General features: G+C 25.4%; 1 protein-coding gene across 3 annotated transcripts; it reads right to left on the reverse strand.

The window, feature by feature from the left end:
* Positions 1-420: 420 nt before the first annotated feature.
* On the reverse strand, positions 421-17,346 carry LOC100160898 (interaptin). 3 transcript variants are annotated; one of them, XM_016806717.2, is made up of 20 exons: positions 16,959-17,344; positions 16,178-16,269; positions 15,646-15,710; positions 15,301-15,573; positions 15,131-15,204; positions 14,110-14,251; positions 13,603-13,820; positions 12,687-12,818; positions 11,914-12,102; positions 9,676-11,086; positions 6,942-9,393; positions 6,732-6,879; positions 6,595-6,669; positions 6,398-6,538; positions 6,257-6,321; positions 6,100-6,188; positions 2,824-3,056; positions 2,672-2,749; positions 2,538-2,600; positions 421-615 (listed from the first exon to the last, which is right to left on the reverse strand). In XM_016806717.2, the coding sequence occupies exons 1-20, from the start codon at positions 16,989-16,991 to the stop codon at positions 505-507; spliced, it is 6,084 nt and encodes a 2,027-aa protein (XP_016662206.1). In that variant the 5' UTR covers positions 16,992-17,344; the 3' UTR covers positions 421-504. The 3 variants fall into 3 exon arrangements, with proteins under 3 accessions (XP_016662206.1, XP_016662205.1, XP_001952645.2); XM_016806716.2 differs by having other exon boundaries at positions 6,124-6,188; positions 6,942-11,086; positions 16,959-17,346; XM_001952610.5 differs by having other exon boundaries at positions 6,942-11,086; positions 16,959-17,345.
* Between the last annotated feature and the right edge of the window lie 330 nt (positions 17,347-17,676).

Consider the following 17,676-nt stretch of genomic DNA (forward strand, 5'->3'; position numbering starts at 1 on the left):
AACTTTTATAGCTAAGCATTGAAAACACTAATTTTGTAATATTATATTAGGAGTGTAACTGTGTAAGAAAACAACCAATAAATTAGAAAAATTGTATGAAATTCTAAGGTATAAATATATGGTCAAAGGTTGTTGCATCAGAAGAATAAGAAGATTAAGAATGGTTGGAGCTTCATTGCATGGGAAATACCTAGATTGCCAAATATTACAGACAAGGCGTATTTATATAAAATACACCGTGATTACAGGTATAGGCGAAATGGCCAATAAGGACCAACAAATAATAATAGTAATAGCTACTAGCATTCATTAATCAATGATAATACTACCTTTATTATACGAGATTTAAATATTTAAATACATTTTAATAATAATATTGACAATAAAAATACATAAAAAAAAAAAAAAGATAGTGTAAAATGTAATAAGATATACAAATTTTATAAACATAAAAATAATTGTGCAACAGTTAGATACTTCAAAATCCTGAAAAATTATATAAAATTAATTCTTTTTGCTCATAAATAAGCTAAATAATTTGTTTGGAGTACTGCTAGCTCGTCTTTTATTAGTATTTGATTCTTTAGATTCTTTTAAAGTGTTTTTAGCATTGTTCTGAAATCATATTATAATTGTTAACATTAACTATTTATTGGTAACAGTGTAACACAACATATTATAATTTAATAAACCCATTGGCGCAACCAGAGGGGTACAAAAGGGTCTTTAGCATCCCAAAGTTCTAATTTAGCAACTCTTGTTTTTTTTAGGTCTAACTATCATTAATATAGTGAAATATCATCAATTTTTTGTTTTCAAAATATGAAATATTATAGCACCCCACGTTAAAGAGGTCTAATTGCACCTATGAATATACCTATCGATAATTCTAACTTAAAAATATCATCAAAATCTTAAATTGGTACACAATGGACTGAGTATGAATCTTCTAATGCATACATTTTATCAGCCAAGATACCATAGTATTTGCTAATTATTACAGATTAAAAAAAAACAATATATGATAAACATTGGTTTTATGCATCAGAAATTTTAATTATACAATTATTTATTGCACACTTTAAATTTGTAGTGTTCTTTTTATTAATATGCATAAATTTGATTTATTTTTATAAATCTTGTAATTTGAATGAAAATAATCATTTTATTAGAAAAGTTAAATATCCACATTTCACTGCATTAAATATAATTGGTGTCTATACCTACGTAATATATTAATTATTTGTAAAATGGCGCATGTATAATAAATACTAAGTCGTTTTATATTTATCAATTTATGTGTGTAATTCGACCCCTTAAAAATGGTTCACTTTCAAAAGCCCTAATACAAACATTTTAATAACGAAGAAACTACTCATTCAAATTTTGAATTAGGTACATCAACATTTTCAAAAAAACTATCCACTAAATAATTTACAGTAAAAAATGTGGATTCTCATTTGTAAAACAGAAGTTTGTATCGCCACAGGACATTCCTTAAGTAGTACAAAAAAATTCAAGAATTTGAAAATATAGTCTACAAGTATATTTAAAAAATTAGAATTTTAATCGATTCATTATTAAAGGAAAAAATGGAGGTGAGCATGGTTAGTGAGTCACCCTCTATAATATAAAGAAATTATTTAGTAAAATTAGTTTGTTACATTGATGACAACAAGATTATTAAAAGTGGGTTAAACTGTTTGATGTTCAAAAGTCTATCATAGTTTTAAAAATATCTAACCAAACCAAATACGAACAAAAAGTTTAAAATTCTATAATTAATCTGAATTTTAAAATAGTTCAAATTCAACAAAATTTACAAACTAAAAAAAAATTAGAACACATCAAACGTTACGAACAAGAAATGTTTGCAATGTTTGTTTTGTTATTTTGTCTATTAAAAAAGTACTTGTCCATTATTTTTAAAGTGCAGAGTTGAATATTCATTTTAGTAAAATTATTCATATTTTTAATTTTAATTAAATTAAAACCATATTATTGTCCGAAAATCAATTATTTCTTGTGTTATTGAATTATTTATACTTTATAGACTAACTGACTAACATATAATTATTTAGGCCTTTGAGGTTGTATTGTTTACTTTGTACGGGTTCGGTTTGATGTTGAAAGAAATGTTTGGTTCGAGTTTGACATACGATTAAAAAGTTTGGTTCAAGACCATACTTTTGAGTTTAACCCTTTTCTAATGAATTATAAAATAAAAATCTACAAGTACCATCCTACCTACTCAATTACAATTAATGGTGCTAATAATATTTAAAAATGTAAAAAGCAAAATTAGTTTTATTGAAATTTGCATCTTATAAGAGATATTTTAATTTACTGACAATTAATTAGAAAGCAGCATTAAGAAAAAGCAAATACAATATTATGTATGTAATTGTATAATATATTATACAATTATAATGTGGGATCAATTTGTAGATGCTTAAAAAATATTAAGGTGTTTAAACTTAAATACATTTTTACAAATTAAGAAATATTTATTTGTAAAATCACAATAAAATACATACCGATAAAGAAACACGACCTCCATTTTTGCTTGGAGTTGGTGGTCCTGGTTTCTTATAGGATGTCTGAAAATAAAATAAAATAAATATTATGTTAAGTAGAACAATTAAATATGTATCAAGTAATATTAAAATACCTGATTTCTATCTTTTTTCTTGGTACGATCATTCGGGATAAGGTTTTCAGTCTCATAATCACTATAATTAGCGGTTGTCTATAATATAGAGTTTACATTTAATTGATTATACAATTATGATAGGTTGTAACAAATAAATAATAACAAATCACCTTAATATCTTCTTCTGTAACTAATGAGGTATTTGGCAAGAAATTAGTCTCTGCAGCATAACAACTTCTTAAATGTGGTGGACAAAGTGAGTTGCGGGCTTGTAGTTCTGACAGTCTTTCATTATATTGTTTTTTATTATCATTGAGTCTTACTTTCCCTTCTTTTAGATCGGCAAGGCATGAGTGGTTGAACATTTCACCTTCCTCATCTTCTTCTTTTGGAAATATTTTACCTAATAAGAATATAATTATATTTTTAAATGTCTATGGTTGGGAGTACATTACTAGTGGTGGGACTAAGAGATTGGGTGGTCAGCTGATCTACATTTTATTTCTTAATATGATATAGGTAGTCCCTATTTGACATAACTATATAAGACAGATTTTATTTAAAAAAAAAATATACAGAATAATCATTTGAAAATTGTGCATGGTTATATTGAGTCTATAATAATGTTGCTATAGAAAGATAAGTATAAATATTACAAATCATAATATTATTTACTGATACTGCTGCATCAAGTCTCAAAGTTAACACAGTAATAAAGATATATTTTTTTTTTATTGATTAACCCGCGGAAACTTAGGCCATTGGTTGGTTTTTCAACTGTGGAGGAGGGTACTGTAGGTTTGGTGAACACAAGTTTTTGGATTTTGGCAGAATTTGAAATTGGGCAACCGTAGGTTTCTGCCATGCCTGGACGGTGGATGGCAGCTTCTCTCTCAAGAAAGTTCCCTGCCCAGAGAGAGGAGCTGCCTGTGGTCGAGATTCCAACCGGTATCGGAAATGATGGCATAGTCCGCTCAGCCACTCCGTCCCCTAAAATCTATTCTATATACCTCCTTATTTGGCATGTTTTTTTTAAAAATATGTTTAGTACCTATTATTTATAATATAATACATAATACGCATATAAATTATATATTTTATAAAGCTATGTTCGCTATAATATAATATATATGCATAATAATCTTTATTGACTTTTAATGGAGCCATATACATAGACGTGTGCAGACATTTGTGGCAGGGTGGGCCAAGTCAATAAAGATTAAGAAACCTGAACTCTGATGGAAGAAACAATTATATTTTAATTTACCTACTCGTAATCACCCACTATTTAAAGCACAAATCAGTCATATGATAAAAAATAGATACATATTTTTTAAAAATTAAATAAGAAATATTTTAATTGTCAACACGGTTTCAAATTTTAAATAAATACAATTTCGCAATCTGTAATGGTAATATGTTATTAATTTTATTTTTAAAGACATTTAATTTATTATCATTGATTATCAATGTTATTTTTCACCTACTTAATCAATGTTCTATGATTTAAAAAAATCAAAAATTGTAATGTTGAAATCATGTATTACTATGTATACAAATTTCGGTACGTCTCGCAGGGTGGGCCACAGCCCATCTGCCCCCCCCCTGTGCGCACACTTATGGCCATATAGGATATGCTGTTCATCCACTAATATTCTCAATTAGGTTATTATAATTGGAGTTGTAAATTATATTATAATAACACTAAGTTACAGTTAATATCTGTAATTATTATCACAGTATTTGAAAAGTTTGCGGAACATGTCGATGTTTTACTTTGAAGCAAACTATATCACATGTTTTTATCAAAAGTATATTTAAATATTTTTTTTGTGAAAAAAGAAATTAAAATAAATATGCTACAATTACAAGTGGGAAAACTGATCAAATATAATATAGATTATATATGAATAATGATAATCAAGAACCATTCATATATTAAACAGAAATTAAATAAGTAAAAATTATAATTTTTTTTTTTTGTAAATTGAACCAGAGCAAGCAAAGAATAAATAGTTAAATAAAATATGCATTAAAAAAAATTATAAATTGTATTTAAATGTTGTGCAGGAAAATTTATTAAATAATACTGATAAATCATTCAATTTAATAATAATTTAAATGCAATCAACAAAAAAGTGGGTAAGTGGATGTCGCTCTGCTGTATAGTAGGTTACAAGTGGGTCACTATAATGGATGGTGTTTTTCGAGAAATTCGATCTTTAAATACTTATATAAAAAAATTGTGCCTATGTATTTTTATATTTTGCAACTGCTATTGTAACAATATATCAGGAGCCTTGTATTACATTTTTACACTTTATGGCCCAACAGATAAAACTTGATTGATATTTATAGAAAAAATTACTAAAAAAATTGAAAACTGACATCAAAATAAATATTAAGTACATTTTTGTAAAAACTTCCTACACCAATTTTTATCACAGGAATTTTTATTCTGAAACTAATATTCACTGTCTTTTTCTCATCGCCTCATTTAATATTCATTCATTCACATTTACTTATTGTACTAATTATTGTTTGGATTGTAAATTTTAATCAACTACATATTATAGTGTATTTATTAATTTGGATCTCGTACATGTTGCGTGAAATTGCTTACACGAGACAATGTATATTATTTAATTACAAACATAATAAAGGCAAATTAAGTAGCAGTAAAACTCATATTATTAATCCAAGCATTATTTCTAGTAACAATGTATTTAAGTTTATGAATATCTTATATATTAATTATTAATATAAAAATATTATATATTAATTTTGTTCAACAGAAGTATTAATGAATTAGAGTAGCGAAGCATATTTATTATTTAATTTTCTAATATAAATTTAATATATTACGCAAACCGCAACCAAATAAAGATTTAGTTAAAATTATTTTTTATTCAATTCGTTAAAAGATTTCAGTTTTCATAATCTTTTAGAATTTTGCTTTAACTAGAGACGAAACTGTATGGGCTAAAAATGTGTAAAACATGATGCAAGCATGCAAGATAAAAATGACAACATTCTTCAAAATTTGGCATGTAATGACATTAAAAAATGTGCACCAAATTAATACACATTGATAACAAGAGTATCATAAACCGTGGTAGCTATATAATCATTTCTTTTATTTAGCCATTAGTAGCATAGATATTTAAAATATCATTTTTCAGAGATAATTTAAAATTAATTTTTATTTGACATATTAATTCGTCTTTATAGTAGATAGGAATACTTATTTATTAAGATAAATTATTTAAATTATATGCATTAATGATAAGTAGGCTTTAACCCTTAAAGTATGAAAAAAAAAATTTGGTCCATGCAATTGGTTTGATTTGATACTCCTAATATATTATTATTATATTAGGTAATACGGTTTTAATTAGATACTAGTCAAAAATATTAATAATGTTAGATTTTTGTTAGTAACGCACCAGACGATAAGCTGAATTTTTTACCAATTCCTGCAGGCACATTTCGTTTACTATCTGGATAACAACGAGTGGTCTCTTCTACTAGTGATCTAAAATTATAATACAAAAAATGAAAATATTGTATTACACAAATATATTGTTTGTTATAAATTCTTACCTGATTTGACCGGCTGAGCTGGACTTTGGCAGTGTAAAAGAATTATATTTTGGGAGAGTGGTTGCCTGTAAAATAAGTGTACATAAAAATAACAGTTCAATACCTTACATGTACGATTCATATATTTTTTTAAATACTTACGGTTTCAGAAATTATTGACATTTCAAATGGTAATGACATTGTAGATTCTCTTCTATCTTTTTGTTGTAACCTTAAATATTTTTCACTAACTTCCCATAACTGCTGACCGAGTTCTTTAATGTGAATTTCATCTTTGGTTATCTATTAAAAACATTATTTATGTTAGTAGAAATTAATAGAGAACTTACATAACATACTTTGTCTTTGTATTTTAACAGTTTAGCTTCAAAATCTTGATGAATTTTTGCCTCTAAATCTTTACAAAATTGTTTCTAAAAAGAAAAACGTATTTGATATTAATATTTATCTATTAAGATAGTTTTTATTTCTTTACCATTTGTTCTCGCTTTCGTTCAAACTTCTTTTCGTATTCTGAAGTTACATATTCTTGAGTTTTTTGTTGCACTTTTGTCATTTTATAAACGCATTCCGTTTTCAATGTTGACATTTCGGTTTCCAAGTGTTTAATGGTTTCTTGTTGACTGAAATGAAATATTTTTTTTATTGTTCATAATAAATTTCATAAAATTAATAAATTACATACGTTTTTGATAAAGCTAGTAATTCAGTATAAGCTTCATTGGATTCATTATTAGTATGATTCATTATTTGTTCAATTCCTTGGGTTTTTAAATTTATTATAAACATTTTCAATGCTTCAAATATTTTTTTCACCCTTTCAATAATCGAGTTTACATCACAGTTTTCAACTCGAGCCAACTGAATACCATTTTGTTCGATAAATGTATCCGCAGAAGTTATAACTTCAATTAATGAATCATGATGATGATCTACTATAGGGTTATTTTTAATATAATCAAATGAATAATTCAAACATGTTTCAAAACAAATTTCAATTTGTTTTTTTTCTTTTTTTATTATTGATTCAAGTTCAACTTTCACATCTTTTAAGTATTTTATTTTCTGGTAGATATCTGTTATTGAGTCGTTCTTCAGTTTAATTTCAGATTGCTTATGGCTAAGTTGTTTTTGAGCTTCCAACAATTTTTTATCCATTTTATCAATTTCTTCAGTGGATTCTCGACTTAAGTTATTCAATTGACATTTCAGTTCATTCAATTCCATCATCAATGACATATTTTGGCATTCTATTTCTTTATTTTGTTTATCTAAATCCTGCAATTTATTTTGATTTAACCCTAAATCAAATTCACGTTGAACTAAACATTCTTTAAGTTTATTTGTTTCATTTACCAAATTATTATTTTCATACATTAACAAATTGTTTTTTTCTGCTTGTTCAATTGAACATTTATTTTGTTTATCCAATTCCTCTTTCTGATTAATAAGCTGTACCTCAACTTCTTTTAATTTTTTATTGGTTGCTTCAAGTTTTTGAGTAAGATTGTGTTGAATGTTCTCTAATTGTACTTCCATTACAGCCTTTTCGATTATTATTTTATCATTCATTTCTTCATACTCAAGCAATTTTTCTTGATTAGCAGTAATAACATTATCTTTATCTAATAAAGCACTCTGAAGCGCATCTGTTTTATTTATCAAATTATCTCTCTCTGAGATTAAATCAGTAATTGTTTTCATGTGGGTGTTATATTTGATAATATATTCACTAAGTTCAACCTGGTTTTTATTATATTTTTCTTGTAATTCAATATATTTTGTATCCATATCCTCGAGTTTTTTCTTTGATTCCTGGTGTAAATTTGTTAATTTCAACTGGCTTTCATTAAGTTCAGATACTAAATTTGTCTTCAATGTTTGTAATTCTTCATACTCTTTTTCACAAATAAGAACTTTTTCTTGCAATGATTTCAATGAATATTCATTTATACTCATACATTTTAGAAGTTTATTGATTTCTTCTTCTAATCTATCTTTATCAGCATTTAATAAAGATATTGTTTTTATTTGTTCATTTGACTTTTCTATTTGTTTCTTTAAATCATTTTGTTCAATAATTAATTTTTCTTGAATATCCAATACATTTGTCTCTTTGATTTCTAGTTTCAGAGTAAGATCTTGATTTTTATTTGTTAATTTAGTAATAGTTTCATTTAGTTGCAATTCTAAAAATGACTTTTCATTATTCATTGTATTTATTTTAGTTTCTAAATTTTCAATTGTGTTACTGCAATCGTACAATTTTCCTTCGCATAAATTAAATTTGTATTCATTGTGAGTCAAAGAATCCTCAAGGTTTTTTATTTTATTGCTAAGACACTCTTTTTCATCATTTAATTTAATAATACTATCTCTCTGCTCATTACAACACTGAATTTGATTTTCTAACTCAATATGTTTGTTGTTCGAAATGTGTTGTACTTCAATAATTTGTTTCTGTAAGCTTTCTTTAGAAACTGAACATTCTGATATATGAACTTTGAATAATTTAATTTCTTCATCTTTTTGTAATATAATGTTCTTCGACTCTTTTAATTTTTGTTGCAAGTTAATACATTGATTTTCAGTATAATCAACTGTTTCTTTTAATTTATTATTTTCTTCAGTGATTTGTTCAAGGTTTTTTATTTTATTGTTAAGATACTCTTTTTCATCATTTAATTTGATAATAGTATCTCTCTGCTCATTACAACACAGAATTTGATTTTCCAACTCAATATGTTTGTCGTTCAAAATTTGTTGTACTTCAATAATTTGTTTCTGTAAGCTTTCTTTAAAAACTGAACATTCTGATATATGAACTTTGAATAATTTGATTTCTTCATCTTTTTGTAATATAATGTTCTTCGACTCTTTTAATTCTTGTTGCAAGTTAATACATTGATTTTCAGTATAATCAACTGTTTCTTTTAGTTTATTATTTTCTTCGGTGATTTGTTCAAGGTTTTTTATTTTATTGTTAAGATACTCTTTTTCATCATTTAATTTAATAATAGTATCTCTCTGCTCATTACAACACAGAATTTGATTTTCCAACTCAATATGTTTGTCGTTCAAAATTTGTTGTACTTCAATAATTTGTTTCTGTAAGCTTTCTTTTGAAACTGAACATTCTGATATAATGTTCTTCAACTCTTTTAATTCTTGTTGCAAGTTAATACATTGATTTTCAGTATAATCAACTGTTTCTTTCAATTTATTATTTACTTCAGTGATTTGCTCAAGGTTTTTTATTTTATTGTTAAGATACTCTTTTTCATCATTTAATTTTATAATATTATCTATCTGCTCATTACAACACTGAATTTGATTTTCTAACTCAATATGTTTATTGTTCAAAATGTGTTGTACTTCAATAATTTGTTTCTGTAAACTTTCTTTAGAAACTGAACAATCTGATATATGAACTTTGAATAATTTGATTTCTTCTTCTTTTTGTAACATAATGTTCTCCAACTCTTTTAATTTTTGTTGCAAGTTAATACATTGATTTTCAGTATAATCAACTGTTTCTTTCAGTTTATTATTTTCTTCAGTGGTTTTTTCAAATTGTATTTGTTTTTGATTTAATTCTTGACCACTTGATATTAATTTCTCTTCTAGTTCATATTTTTCCAAATGTAACTGAGAAATTGTTTCTGTTAGCTTATTACACGTCATAAGCTGTTCATTAAAATCATTCTGCTTTTTCTCTAAAGTGTCTTGTAATTTCTCAACCCTTATTAAACACTGATTATTTTGATTTTCTAATATATTTTTCATATCATTAAGCTGAAATTGAAATTCTTCATTCATAGTTTTTATTTGCAATTCATCATTCCTTAAATTAGTTTTAATTACATTATTTTCAACCAATGCTGCATCAAGTTGTTCTTTTAACTTATCTAAATCTAATGTAGATTCCAGTACTTTTGCACATAAATTGTTATTTTCGGAAGATTTTTGTTGCAAAACTTCATCAAGATTATTTATGATTAGCTGTTGTCTACATTGTTCTGATTGTAATGTTTTAATTATATCTTTTTGATTGTTAATCAGTTTCAGTTGTTGTTCTATTTCATTTTGTTTACATTGTAAAATGTTTGCAATTTTTGATTTTTCATCCTTGAGATCTTTCAACTCGTCAAGATAATATTCCAAACAGTTTTCCATTTCACAATTTTTTTCGCTAAAACTTTTCTGCTGTGTTTCAATTTCAATTTTTATATTTTTTAAATGTGATTCTAACATAAGTTTTTCTTGGTACATAGTTTTCAATTGTTCTTCTTGAGTACCAACAATTTGGTAATTTTCAGCCATTTTTTCTTCATAAAAAATTATAATGTGTTCTTTGTTTGCTAAATTATCTTGAACATTTTTTATATTATTTTCTAAATCCATAATGTTTTGATGAGATAGTTTTTCTGAATTTTTATATTCATCAATTATTGATTGTAATTTTTTTACTTTTTCATCGTGTTCTTCATGTACTGCTTCAATTTCTGTATTAGTTTTGCTTAAAATTAGTTCAATCATAGTTTTTGATTTTTTCACAGAATCAATTTCAACGGACAATAGTTCTATTTGCTTTTCTCTTTTATTTAATTTAGAGCACAGCGATTGAATATGATTTTCATTGTCTTTGATAGTATCTTTAAGATGCTTAATTGTTGATTCTAAATTATTATTTTTCTTTTGATATTCTTGAAGTTCTTTTATTTTGTTTGAGAATCGGTCTATCAGTTCATTCTTATGAGTTTCATGATCATCCAATTTTCTTTCCAATATAATTATTTTCTCATTTAATTCTTTAACATGAATTTTAGTCTAGAAAAAACATAAAAAAAGGAATGAAAACAATTATATGATATTACAGTTGTTATCAGTTTATCAGTTAATTAATTGGCAGACTATTAATGTCAAAGTCAAATTATTTTCTTAACCCATTAATTGTTATTGGCCTGGTAGCTGATATGAAATAAAATATGAAGAGAAATTATAAACAAATATTGCTACATTAGTTTTTTAATTTTAATTGAATGCATGTATTTATAATTTTCTTTTGTCTGATCAACATGTAACATGGAAAATTTGTGTTCAGCAGAACTAATTTTGTGTTTTATTATTTTTAGCTGTATTATACGGTGCAGAAAATTAACTAGGACATTTTTGTAAGCTATTAATGATATTAAAGCGAGTTCTGAACATTTTAGGTACACAAATTAAAATAATAAAATCCTACTAGATGCTCAAAATAATATTTTTACATTCAAGTTATACAATAAATTCAAATACAATTGGTCCCGCTGAACACAAATTTGGTATGTTGTACATTTGTAAAATGGATACACCACATACGTGTGTATCATCCTTTTAATCGATCATTAGTGCTCCTTGAATTAAAGAAATGTTGTTATAGTACACAGGAAATATTATGTTATGCGTTTAATTATATTATTGCAAAGATATACAATATATATGTTAAGAATTGCAAGGTTTTTGATACATTGATGTGACTAACACAATACCAGGTTAGATATTGAGACAACCATACTAACTAGGTAGCTACTATAATATTAAACAAATTATAAAATATGAGTTATATATTAAGTGTGAAGGAAATCATAAAAATAATATTTTTTTGAAATACTTACATTTGATAAGTCTTTTTTTATTGATTTGTACTTATGTCTGTACTTTTCTTTATCATGTGTTATTTCTTCTAATTTTAAACAACTTAATTCATTAAATAATGTATTTGAAGACATAACATTGGTCTCTTGGCCGCTTATATTTGTTGGATTATTTGTAATTGATTTATTACATAGTTCATCTTTTAATGACTAAAATTAAAACAGTCATACCTTTTATTAAACATAATATTTTATGAATATAATATAGTGTTTGAAATTTATAATTTTAAAATATTACAGAGCAAAACTATTTGAAATTTTTTTAAGCTATATTTTTTTTAGTCAACCATCACCAGATAGAAAAAATTAAAAATATCAACGATACTAAACATATGACGTATTAGCATTAGTTCACTAAGCATATACTTTTAGGACAACATAATGGAGATAGAAACAATGGTCCACTAGCATAGAAGTTCCTTAGCGATAAAGAAACCAACATTTAAACAAGATAAAGATACATAATAATGATATTATACTCCGGCCTACAATAGAGTATCCTGTCGCCCAACAAAAACTCGTTTGATGCCGCGCATCGCTATGTAGTATTTGACATATACTAAATGGCACAAAGTGGGAGAATGCCAACAGTCTGCATGCGCAAAACAAGGATTCTCTCATGGGCCGGAGTATAGTTTTATTTGCTTACAAAATTAATGTCACATCTATAAGTTTATTTAATATCTATGTAAAAATTATGCAAAATCATGGCATCAAGTTTTTTTTAAACTTACAGTTATTTCAATGTCTTTTTTTTGTATGGTTTCTTCAAATAATTTCAAGTTTGATTTTAACTTCATATTTTCGTTTTCAATATTGTCAAACATTAAAATGAGATTGTTATAATCTAAAGTTTTCTTTTCAAACTATATATAAAAAAAAAATTAATAAATTAGTTAAAAATTACAGAGTTAAGACAAGTTAAGACTGTTATTTTGGTGAGGGGGATTTCTTTTATCTAAAAAAAGTGAATAAATACGTACTACAAGGTAATTTTTATCATGAAACATTCATTATTTCAAAAAGTATGTTTTTGAAAATATTTTTTTTTACATAGTTTCAAGTTGTTAAAAAAACGTTTTTACTAAAAAAACATTTTTTATTCTAGTATATTTTTTAAGTTTTTTACTTTTTTGAATGACAACATAGTTTTAATTTCATATTCCAAAGCAGAATATTTTTCTAAGTATTTTGATACATAAAAATTGAATTGATCACGTGTTGTTTATGAGTTATAAGGATTTAAAGTGTAGATGGTTAAAGAGGAGTGGTATGGGGTTACCCCACAAAATGTTTGTCCACTACTCCGATTGTCTAAACTTAAATACTTATAAGTAAGAACGAGTAGTTTAAGAGTTATAACTTATAACTCATAAGCTACTCGTCCTAAATTCAATTTTTATGTATCAAAATACTTAAAAAAAATATAAGGATAAAAATATTTTAAAATAAAATTTTTAATAAAAACGTTGTTTTTTTAACAACTTGAAACTATGTAAAAAAATATTTTCAAAAACATTAATACTTTTTGAAATAATGAGTGCTTCATGATAAAAGAATCACTCTGTACAGGTCTCACTCACATGTTTTAACTCCAAAGCCACCACTGACAGTCCAGACTTAATTTATAATAAATCATAATTTACATACTTTTCCATTAAGGTCTTTATGTTTTTTATCAAGTTCTGTTACTTGTTGCTTTAATTCATTGCAATTCATTTCCAAATCTATTTTGTCTCTGTTTAATTTTTTTATAGTTAAATCATTGTCTACTTTTAAACATTCGGGAGACTGGTTTGGTTTAGAATATTCTTTGATTTCATCTTTCAATATTTGTAATATTTTATCTTTGTCTTCTAATTTATTACCTAAATTAAAAATTTTCAGTAAAAACCAGTAATTTTTAAAAAGTAAAAATAATTTCCTTTTTTTATTTTTATTTTATGCATTATGGAAAAAATATAATAAGCTTTAATAAATAATGCATACTAATAAAAAAAATAGTTCCAAAATTTGAACTAACCTTCTATTAATCTATTAAATTACAATGAAATATAATTTATTAGTATTTTACTTATAGCAACTGTATATTTTCAGATAACTGAATATAAATCTTAAAATGTATTGATATTTGATTTTTATAGTATAATTATTTACTTAGTTTTGTATTTAGATCTTTGAAGTATTTAACATTTTCAGCCAACTTGTAGTTTTCTTCACATTCATTTTTATAGTCTTCAGTAAGTTTGATAATAAGTTTTTCTTTTTCTTGATTTATTAAGGATTGAGATTTTGGTGACTAAAATAAAGGTTATCAAATTATTATATATAATTATGAATAATAAATTATAAAATATATTAAATACAAATAAAACCATTTATTGTCTATTATTGTAAGTTTCAATAACATTAAGTACTATAAATCACCAACCAGTATTTTGTATGATTTAAAAAACTGGGAAGACAAACACCCTCTAATCAAAATATACTGGGGGACCAAATATCCGATCTTAATATTTTCTGGGGAAAGAACATCTGTAAACTCAATTTATTAATAATTTTATTTAATCCCACTAGGTATATCATATACGATATACTCTTGCTAAACATAAAAATGTAGTTAATTAATTATAATCAATTAGTATTTTTTAATAACATTGATTGAATTATGTTTTATTTTTAAAAATTTCACTTTTATATGTGATATATTATATATTATGTAGTGTATTTTGATTGATTAACAAGTTCATCGGGTATTAACATATGTTATTTTGATTATATAATTTTTGAGCAGAGTTATTAAATACATATAAGGGATTTTTTATTTATATTTTTCATTATGACACTAAATTTTTTTGGAATTTAAAAAACTGCCTCCGTTATAACCTTGTAAACACATTTATCAGATATAATCTGTTTTACAAAATTGAAATCGGTTAAACCAAATTCTTACAGTTTTTTTTTTGTTCTTCAAAACACCACTTTTTTTTTTTTTATCAACTAAAGCCCTCTTGATATTAGAATGAATTTATATCATAGACATATAAATATATAAATATTTATATGTCAATGATTTATACATGTACAACACAAAATTGGGTGGCTGAACACAAATATATATATAATGGTTTGGGAATAGGTACTTTAGAAAATGGGTAATTAATTTAGTTAGTAATACCTGACAAAATTCTTGTAAATAGCTTCGGTGCATTGATTTTGACTTGATTGGAGTGTCATTATTTGAACATATTTCTATACAATATACATACAAATGTATAAAATACAATTATTTATTTCAACAAGTGTAATATTAAATTTAAAAATAGAAATAAAATTCTTTAGATTTACCTGAAACATTAATACAAGTATGCTTAGAATCACTTATCAACAGTAGAGCTTCCGAAATATTTTTTTTGGTGAATAATAATGATTGTGTAGCTTCTAAGAAATTTGCTAGTAACACTTGCTCTTCATTATTCATTCTTTCACTTAACTGATTTCTGAATTTGTCATTAGTACATTTTAATAGTGCATGTAGCAAAACAATAACACATGCATAAATTGCATTGTCTTCATTATATAAGTCTTCATAGTTTAGAACTTCAAACTCACAATAGTTCACTGTTTAAATTTTTTTTTTAAATATTTATTAAAAAAACGTATGAAAAAGTGCACTTTAAAATTAAATTATACCTTTTATAGTGTTGTAAACTTTTGTATCGTCTGTGCTCAGAGCTGAAGAACATTTCAAACAAAATCTATTAAATTAAAAAAAATCAAAATATATTAAATATTTTACAATAATAGGTTTTAATTAATTTGTAATACAATAATGTTGAGTTCCATAAAAAAATGATTAATTGAATGGTTCACTAAAATTGAATTGACTAATCATGGACTACTAAATCATGTTGAAGAGACAAATTATTATTGATCGGCTAAGGTACTACTGATCTTTTTACCCACGGAAGAATGTGAAAACAGATCCTGTGGCGTCATCGGTTCAAAACAGGAAAAAAAAAGGTTTTATTGATTTATTAAATGTTTAGTGATTGTTTATGCGACCTAGCATATTATAATATATATTAATATTGTAGTAAGGTTTACAAAAAACATTTATTTATATGTTGGCAATCTATATTTTATGTATACTCATTGAGTATATATTACTATATACACTTGATGGTATAATTAATATAGGTAATAAATGAAATACAATACTTACACATCATCAGCAAATTGTTTAAATGATGTACTTGATATAAGATGTTTTGTATTTGAATATTCATTGTTCTTAAATTCATCAAATAAACACATCTGAAAATTATTATATGTAATATTACATTATAATTAATAAAGGTACATAATAGTATATTAATATGTTATAATTGTTATCAAGTAGGTAAACACAAGTAGGTAATATCTATAAAACTAAATACAATTTATTTTTATTTCATTAGTTAACATATTGTAATATATATATAATATAACATGTAATATATTATAACATATTGTATTTAATATCAGCTACACAAATCAAAAATTTAAACAAGTTATTAATGGAATTTGAAGAGGTTGAACCTTTAAATTAAATAAACTATTTCGTGTATACCTACTGTTTTTAGTAGCCAAAAATATTATGAATTTTTAATAAGTACCTAGTACTTACACCAGTAGATGGTATAATATAATAATTTATTGTTGTGTGTTATTATAGCTCTGGTTATATCAGTATTGTGGTAAAGTTGTGCAGGTATTAATATTAGAATTTGAGTACAACAATTATAACTACTTGAAACCCAAAGGTAAATCATGTGCTCAATCGGAACAAATATCAGTAAGCTAACAAAAAACATAATTTGAATGTCATTGCGTCTAGCTAGGCGATAATGAGAACTTATTGTTCCGAGACAAACAGTATAATAATTAATAATATGAATCCTGTCTTAATTCAAACAGTTATCCTTTGATTTACGGAGAAATAAAAACAATCACATTCGACTTACCCAGCGAAGAATAATGGATTCGAAATTTTCCATTTTGGCTTAAATTATCGGGTACGTGGATAAAGAGCACGTAATTTACTGGTCATCTGTATTAAATGATTTAATTTAAATATTATTTGAGCGTTTCAGATAGTTTATTAATTCGGCTTTTCGTTTTCGGTTTCGGTATGAGTTATGAGTATAATATGAGAGCACAGAATAGTACGAGAGAGACTATGACATTATGGCCGTTAAATATACGTTAAAACGTTGAACTTGTCTGACACTTTGACGACTGATGATTGCGACGACGAACAACTTACTGTATAATGTACATATTATTATTATACTATCATATACTACGACAGTTGTACGACAACGACACTACGACTACAACCGTTACGGTCTACGACACAAGTCAGTCCGTGGTCCGTGGCATGAACTAAGATATATCTTAGTTCATGGTCCGTGGTTCCTGGTTATCAGTAAAATTGACCGTTATTTAAGAATTTAGGAAATGTAAACAACAACAAAACTGTATTCCAAAGACGCCACAGTTCTTCTGTCGACTGTTGACGCTCTTTGGAATAAACTTGTTATTTGCATAGAATAAATTATTTGTTAATGGTAGCGGTTTCACGTCATGTCATCTCATTAAATCGCTCTCACTCTTTCAAAACCGCCCCCCTGGTGCGGCGCGTTGTCTGGTACCCTGGGGACCAATTCTTGGAATCATATG

This window comes from Acyrthosiphon pisum, chromosome A1, assembly GCF_005508785.2.
Source record: "Acyrthosiphon pisum isolate AL4f chromosome A1, pea_aphid_22Mar2018_4r6ur, whole genome shotgun sequence".
NCBI classification, from domain to species: domain Eukaryota; kingdom Metazoa; phylum Arthropoda; class Insecta; order Hemiptera; family Aphididae; genus Acyrthosiphon; species Acyrthosiphon pisum.

Excerpts from the sequence above, each read along its gene's own strand:
- LOC100160898 (XM_001952610.5), bottom strand. The coding sequence starts at position 16,991 with ATGGAAAATTTCGAATCCATTATTCTTCGCTGG. Across the intron at positions 11,087-11,913 it reads TAAAAAAAGACTTATCAAAT|ACTAAAATTCATGTTAAAGA; the intron begins GTAAGTATTTCA and ends TGTTTTTTCTAG. Across the intron at positions 6,539-6,594 it reads TGTTAAAATACAAAGACAAA|ATAACCAAAGATGAAATTCA; the intron begins GTATGTTATGTA and ends TGTTTTTAATAG.